We start from the raw sequence: 7,739 nt of genomic DNA, 5'->3' as shown, positions 1-7,739 counted from the left end.
GTGTTTGTTTTTGACAGCTGAGGATAAACCATAGGTGAGGGTAGGGACCTAGATCAGTTATGGTCACGAGCTGTGGGTAGTGACCGAAAGAACAAGATTGCGGATACAAGCGGCAGAAATGAGCTTCCTCCAAAGGGTGGCTGGACTCTCCCTTAGAGATAGGGCCAGAAGTTCGGCCATTTGGGAGGTGCTCAGAGTAGAGCAGCTGCTCTGTCACATCGAAAAGAATCAGTTGAGGTGATTCGGGCATCTGATAAGGATGCCTCCTGGGCACTTCCTGGGTAAGGTATTCTAGGCATGTTCCACAGGGAGGAGGCCCCGGGGCAGACCCAGGACACGCTGGAGAGATTATATCCTTCGGCTGGCCTGGAAACGCCTTGGTGTTCCCCCGGAAAAGTTGGAGGAGGTGGCTGGGGAGAGGGAGGTCTGGGCTTCTCTGCTTGGGCTGCTGCCCCCGTGACCCGGCCCCGGATAAGCGGAAGAAGATGGATGGATGGATGGAAAATAAAGGGATGAAAATTCTAACTCAACCTACGTCACTCAAAATTTTAGTTGAAAATAATGGAAAAATTCTTTGAACGTGGGATTACGTCAAATTATGATTCAGTGTGATTGGTTCAGTGCTTTTTAGCCGTACTATGAATAGAGCTCTAAAATAGTACATGTTTAACGCCGTCCTTGTCCTTGCTTTTCAGCCATTGTGTTTTGAGCCAGTGTAGAAGTTTTTTTAGCCAGAAAAATCAGAAAGATGGCAACACATGCACAAAAGACACACTGAGGCCTGTTCAGTTATTGAACGCAAAATGATGTTACTGATATTGATGTTGGATCTTGAAAACAACTTTAGCCTTTGGTTGCAAAAAAAAAAGCAACAGATAACATGTAATCTGAAAGTGACTGAATATAGTGTTAAAACTAAAAGGTCCATACCAAGTGACCTAAGAGGTTTGCAAGGCTCGGAGCGTTTCTTCAGATCCAATCGGTTTTGTGTTGAAGTCATCTTTACATGGGAAAGTGTAATCTAAAGGGCAGTTGTATACTAAAAAGGGTCTGTTTGGTAAGTTACAAAAAGAAGGCAATGTCTGATTTAGAGAGGATGTCATTTTACAATTTGTGTTGCAGTAATAATAATGATGTTGACATGGTGTTTGACCTCAGATTTGTTGGCAAAGTAAAAAACAAAACAAAACAGCTTTTCTCTTCTGCCTGCAGGAGGTCAAGTACTTCCAGTTTCCAGGAGAGCTGCTAATGAGGATGCTGAAGATGTTAATTTTGCCCCTCGTCGTATCGAGGTAAGGGCAACACAGCTCTGCACAATACAACCACATAAACACAACATTTCAGTGACACAAGTACTAAATGCTGAAGTGGATAAAAGAGCTGTTTAATTATCTACACTGATGTTGGCTTTCAGCGCTCCAAGCCAATCGTGATTAAGATAAACATTTTTACGGTACACTGAAGTTTTATATTATACATAATAACAATATTGTGCTGCAGTGATTAGTAAACAAAATATCCGCAGTCCCCATTTCGACATCAGTGTCACTACACTCGTCCCCTACCTCTATATGTACTGAATGATTTTACAGGTTGCACACCGTCAATTATGGTATTGATTATTACTCTGAAAATGGACAGAGTAAGAAATCAGGGTCTCTGTTCCTTTTCTACCATTAAGCTGTTATGTTATGGTGTGTTTACTGTAATCTACAAGAAGAGTTCCTCGTTGTAAAAGAAAAAAGAAATTAAATGCTGCATTATAATATAAAAATACACATCTTTCTATTTTCAAAGACATTTAAAGAGAGTGAAGCCATTTGAGAAAAATGTTTCTGCAAAAAGAAACTTGCAGAAATAGAAAAGCAAAAATTCATATTGCCATTTTCAAAGTAATTTATTGTCTCAGAGTGACACGATGAAAAACACCTCCTGCTGTCACTTGCTGTCTGGTGACAGCAGGAGGTGTGGCTTTTGTCCACAAAGAATCTGCACTGACTGCAAACTTGAAAAAAAATCTACCTTGAATACTTTTTAAAAAGCAATTTGTCAACCATTCATATGAAAACCCACGAGCAGATACCAGGTATGAAACTGCAAAGCCAGTCCACTCTACCTCCTCGGTTATACATTTATATATACAACACAGAGCGCAGATGCACAAGTCTTCTTTTACAAAGAAAACACACTGTGGGAAATTGCTGTGAAACAAGAAAGAAAAAGGCAATTCTGCATGCTTACTGTAATAAGACATGTAAGGCCTTGTTTGATGAAATATGTTACCACTGCAAGGCAATGATAAAAGGCATCTACAGATAAGATTTAAAAGAGTCAAATGAAATAGACGATTAAAATAAAGCATGTTTCAATAAAATGTATTAAACAGGAAAGTCTGCTCTGGCATGCAGTTAGACTGCAATGCAAAATGTGAACGTACTGCAATTATAAATGAATCATGATCATACTCTGATTTAAGTTTAAAATTGTGTTGGTTGAGTTTTATAGCCTACAGGAACCACGCCCCTGCATGGCTTCATGTTGACCGAGGCTGCTGGAAAAAGCACAGCCTGGATCTCTGTTCTCTGATATTTACTGCGCCCAATTACATGTTTCAGCATTAAAGATTAAAAAGTAATGTCTATACGCAAGTAAAGCTGTTGCCCTTTTGTAGCTTCAGATGCATTCTTAGTAGAGCACAGCTTGCCAGATTCTCCAGTTTGATTATTTTAGGCCCAAAGCTCTTAGTTGCCTGCATGAGGTCAGCGATGTACTGAACACACACACACACAAAAAACCTCCCAAAACAAATCATGCGAACGCACCGGTTACATGCAGGCTGCTTTGCGCAATAAGCTACTTACAATCTATGCAACAGCAAAGACTGGATGAGAAGTTAATCCTCCCTCTCTCTGTCTCTCCCTGTCTGTCTCCCTCTCTGTCTCTATCTCTATCTGACAGTGTTTATGTGCCTTTCTTGTGTATTTCTCTCTGTCCATCTTTTTCTCTGCAGTAAAAGCGTGAAGCATTGTGCAGTGATTTGCTATTAATACACAGCCATGATCCATTCCCCCAGATTCCCAGATTCAGAGCAGGGCATCCTCTCAACGCAGGTTTCCTGCCAAGAGCGAAGCACGTGAGGACAAGAGACGTTAACCACACCTAATCTGAAACAGTATCTGCAGGCAGGAGGCCAAATGCAGCCAAGTACAACGCTCTGTTAAAGCACACAGAAACTTGAAAGCTATCAGGGCGACTCTATGATGCTCTGAGCGTGGAGATTCATTTGAGTCTGTAGCACACAGATCCTGATACCTGCCTGGATCTCGATGGGGGCGATGATGGATAATAAAGGTGGAAGGCATGACTTCTTACTGCTACACCTCCTGCCTTCATTTCTTTATAACTCTTTACAGGCATGCATACAGTGCAGTCACGCAAGCAATGTCCTGCTTTTGTCGGATAGCTACACTGGGATGCACAGACTGGCTGCACGGTACAGTAGGGCTTATGTAGGGGTGAATATCCTTCCCAGCCCTATGCCCTGTCTGTCCCCATTTTTCCCCTCCCACTGCCATCTGCACACCAGCCAAAGCGGAAACCAGATTATCCCATGAACGCGTCATGCTGAATCAATGGCAACTGCACTTTGTGCCTCCCTATGATCCCTGTTTATTTAGTTTCACAGGATTGAAATTAAATCTTTGTTTTAATTGTAACGAATACTGACAACGCGACGTTCATTCGGTTCATTCAGGGCCTGCTTAAAGTGAGCATTTGCATTTTGATGAAGGCCTTTAGAATTTAATTAACTTTGGCACAGATCTGAAGGTCAGAGATGAAAAGCGTATTTTTTTTTTTTCAAAATGTGCAGCATCCACACAACGAGCACTTTACAACCACAAAGTGAGTAAGAAATAATTGGCAGCAAAATGAGCGTTATAAAACAGATCTGAGTGGGTGTGCCACAGGTTGTTTACACAGCTTTCAGAATTAATTGTCTTTGTAAAACACACACACACACACACAAAATGAATTGGATAGAAATCCAGCTGTTTGTATGGGAGTTTAATGTAGCTCTCACTCTCTTAGACTGAAATCTCCGGGTGTGTTTTCTTAACGATAGTATCTGTTTTTGAGAATTGCTGTGATTTTTATTTTGCCCCACGATACGACACGCGATTAATTGCTCTTTGTGTGGCTCAATAAAATTGGCAATGCCTGCCTGATTTCAGCTCTCATACCCGAGGCAGGTGGTCAGCTACGGCGCACTTAGGTCAGACAGTTCCCTGTGAATATTTCCCAGACAGAGACTATAAATAACTTACACGTCATAAGTGAATGACATATAAAGGACATGCACTCGACTATAGCACCAAATTCAAGTCCTTGCACCTTTTCCCTTCGTTGCTAGAGTGATTTAGTGTGTTGCATTTGGATGATTAACCGTCAAGCTACAGAAATCATGTTGCAGTTGTGCAGAGCTGTGTTCTTCTCTTTAGCTTGACTGTTTTGTTTTGCTGGCTGTCAGAATGCAAATCATTCCTTTATATTTCATGAAGTGCTTTTTTTTATTGTGGTATTTAGGAAATTTTTCTAATTAGCTGCAAATATGCGTTTAACCTCGCTGTGCTGAGACAGCTTGATGGTAAAGTGTGTCTCGCCTACTGAGTAAGAGAGAATCTGATGCTGGGCTAGTTAAATATATTTGAATTGAACGCCACTATTATAAAATTTGATTTCAAGGGTAAAAATGAACTTTACAGATCTATTTGGTGACCTGAATGTTTGTGCATTTAATCAACATTATTATAAATAAATAAATAAATAAAAGGGTCAAGACAACATTCGCTTTGTTCTTGGACTCAATTATGGTGTTTAGGGGTTTTTACTAAAGCATCCCTGTATAAACGGCTAAACAAGACTGAGCTCAATCAGTGCAGCAACTGCCTGCCATCGTCTGGCTTAGCTTCTGTTGACAAGAGCGAATATTTTGGGTTTCTGGCAGATGCAGCAACCCAAGACCTGTTCCATACAAAGGTCATTGTTTGCAAATGCAGATAAGTTAAAATAAAATAACAAAAGTCTATCATTAGATTGTAGCCTGAAATTTTTAGTCTGCATTTCAGCAAGTGCCTTCCATGTTTTGTTTCCAGACTACAAATGAAAACCAGAAATCGTCTGGCACCCAAAGTCCCGCCTAAAGACTGTTTACAGAGGTTAAATCCTAACTCTGTACTGCCAGCTACCCATTTTACTAAAAGAGACCAACATCACGACATTCATTTTTATAGGATTCATTTTGCCATTGTCTGGTGTGCTTCAGTCTTGGCCCTGATCCCTGAACCCTGAAGGGGAGATAAATAGACCTACAGCTAAAATCCCAACCGCATGCTGTATAGTGATGTTAGTTTGCTGGGGAGGTCACACAGTGCACTTTGAGGTTTATAGAAAATTGGTTTTCTTAATCTCAGCATACAGTACAAAGAGTCAGATACCACAGCAATGTCTGGCACCGCTATGCACACTTTTCTTCCTGACTAACTGTGATGCCCATACAGCAACCCACCAGCAACTAAAAAAATATGAATTTGTTAATAAGTCATTTATTAATACATAATTCTACTGAGTAGCAATCAAAACAGCGTTCTTAAGCTTCTCCATGACTCCTTTTGCTCCAAAAGACACAGGCTTGTATTAACTTTCATAAAGTGGGCAAACGTTGCAGCTGTTCCTTAGAAAAATGTCTGGAAATGACTGCGGCGATGATTTCAACAACGTTAGTAGACTAAACTTACTGACCGTCTGATATTCAAGTCATTTCTCAAAAAGGTAAACATGACTTTTTTCTACATGATTTCAGATTGAGCTCATAACCCTCTCTGTCTAGGTGCCTCATTCTATTTTGAAGGCACAGACTGATGATTGATTTGAAAACCCTTTGAATCAAAAGTCTACAAAGAACCATTTTGCTGAGATTAATGTACCTATTAATGATTTCATCTTGTAGCAAGTATGCTCCTGGATAATTCTCGCCATTAGGAGCGACTGAGCCTCTTTTTTACAGTATATTGGCACAAAATTATAATGAATACTCTGAATATATTAAGCATTGAAACTAAACTGAACATTGATGCGATCTCCTGAAACACAGGTCATAGCATCACTGGATTGCCACGGATTCCAAGGAGTATATACTCCATTGCAAGGAGTCTCTGCCTCCTCTGTTTCATCTCGATGTGGGATTACTGTAAAGCTCTAGCTCAACGAAGGTAGAACAGGGAGGAGTGTAAGCCCCATATGGTCCCAAAATCTTATGGCAGATCTGCTCTGCATGTGCTTGAACCATCACGGTCAAGGCAGCTACACATGGCAGGCTGTAATCCTACCTTGGCGCAGATTTAAGAGAGAAGGACAAAGATATCTCAAAGATTTCCTAGCTCCTAGCTTAAGATTTAATGACCATCTTTGTGTATATGTGACATAAATTCATTATAATTATCTCTTGCGACTCCAGTAATGTCTAGGATACAGCATTAGATCTTAGGCTGCCAACCTATGTACAGTATATGCTAGTGGTTTACAGCATGGTTGGTCCTGAGGAACATCTATGGGATACCAGGATGAGTAAAGGCAGTTATTCCCATTAGAGCACCGAGATGGAGCGGTGGTTAGCATTAGCTTGGTTCACAGAAAGAAGCTCCTGGGTTTGAATCCACCAGCTGGCCAGGGCTTTTCTGTGTGCACTTTTCATGAATTCTCTCTGGATACTAAATACCAGCTTCCTCTCAAATTCTAAGCTTTCCATAGATATGAATGTGAGCCTAAAAAGCTGTCTGTCTGTGTTAGCCCTGCGATAGACTGATAGCCTGTCCAAAGTGTATCCTGCCTTTTGCCCTGTGGCAGCTGGGATAGACTCCAGCATTTACTGCTATAATCAGGGGTTAACATGGACTACAATGATCTGGAATGGCGCTGCAGGACCCTCAACAAATGAGTGCTTAAATCTCATTTGTTAATCTGATTGGCAGATTAGGGTAATGGTCAATACTGAGTTAGTTAATTTCTCACGTGCAGTCTGTCACTGCTTCCAGCTGATGATAAGGAGACGCTTGTTCAGTAATAAGAAAATGATGGCATCCAACGCCTTCCTTACACCAGCAAGGCATCCTTTTTCCTGCTCATTACTATAATGCATTCATGGTGCAAGTTGCAAGATTGCATTCACAGATACACTGAAGCAACATTTCCTAAGTAGAAGGTCATCTCAAAACACCTTAACAAATATCAGCAAACACAAAGTGCTTATGTGCTGTTTTTCATACGTTGTAACTTGGTAGCTAAATGCAGATTTGCTAAATTTCCCAGGGAGAGAATAAAAGGTTAATGTGTGACACTTTCAGAGTTGGGGAGAGATACTGTAGAACATCTAAATAATACTAAGTTATTGTTATTCAAATGTTGCATGAAAATACTGTAAAAGACCATTTGGTTCAGTTTAGCGCAGGGTAAATAGCATTGTGGTAACATTTATAGTAATGCTACGGTGGCTCAGAAAGGTCAAACACACTGTAGCTTAGAAAAACACCAGAAAAATGGTCCAAAATCACAAAAAAAAAACCTGAATAAATCTCACAAAACACAACACAAGTGTGTTTGGGGATAGCATAATGTGTGAGCAGCTGCAGAAGTGACAAATAACAGTAGGTTGCTGATAGCAAACATGTGTCTAGAGTATTTTA

General features: G+C 40.6%; 1 protein-coding gene across 1 annotated transcript in view; it reads left to right on the top strand.

Moving 5' to 3' along the window:
• The window catches only part of slc1a7a (solute carrier family 1 member 7a), a 38,845-nt gene that overhangs the window by 6,715 nt on the left and 24,391 nt on the right, over window positions 1-7,739 (top strand). Inside the window, exon 2 of the mRNA XM_005935662.3 lies at window positions 1,213-1,292. Within this exon, the coding sequence (XP_005935724.1) occupies window positions 1,213-1,292 (80 nt within the window). The remainder of the gene's footprint in view (window positions 1-1,212; window positions 1,293-7,739) is intronic.

This window comes from Haplochromis burtoni, unplaced genomic scaffold (assembly GCF_018398535.1).
Source record: "Haplochromis burtoni strain Fernald_Lab_line unplaced genomic scaffold, NCSU_Asbu1 Contig_199, whole genome shotgun sequence".
NCBI classification, from domain to species: Eukaryota; Metazoa; Chordata; class Actinopteri; order Cichliformes; family Cichlidae; genus Haplochromis; species Haplochromis burtoni.
Note: the sequence above shows the minus strand (reverse complement) of the source record. Positions and strands in the feature narration are given on the sequence as shown.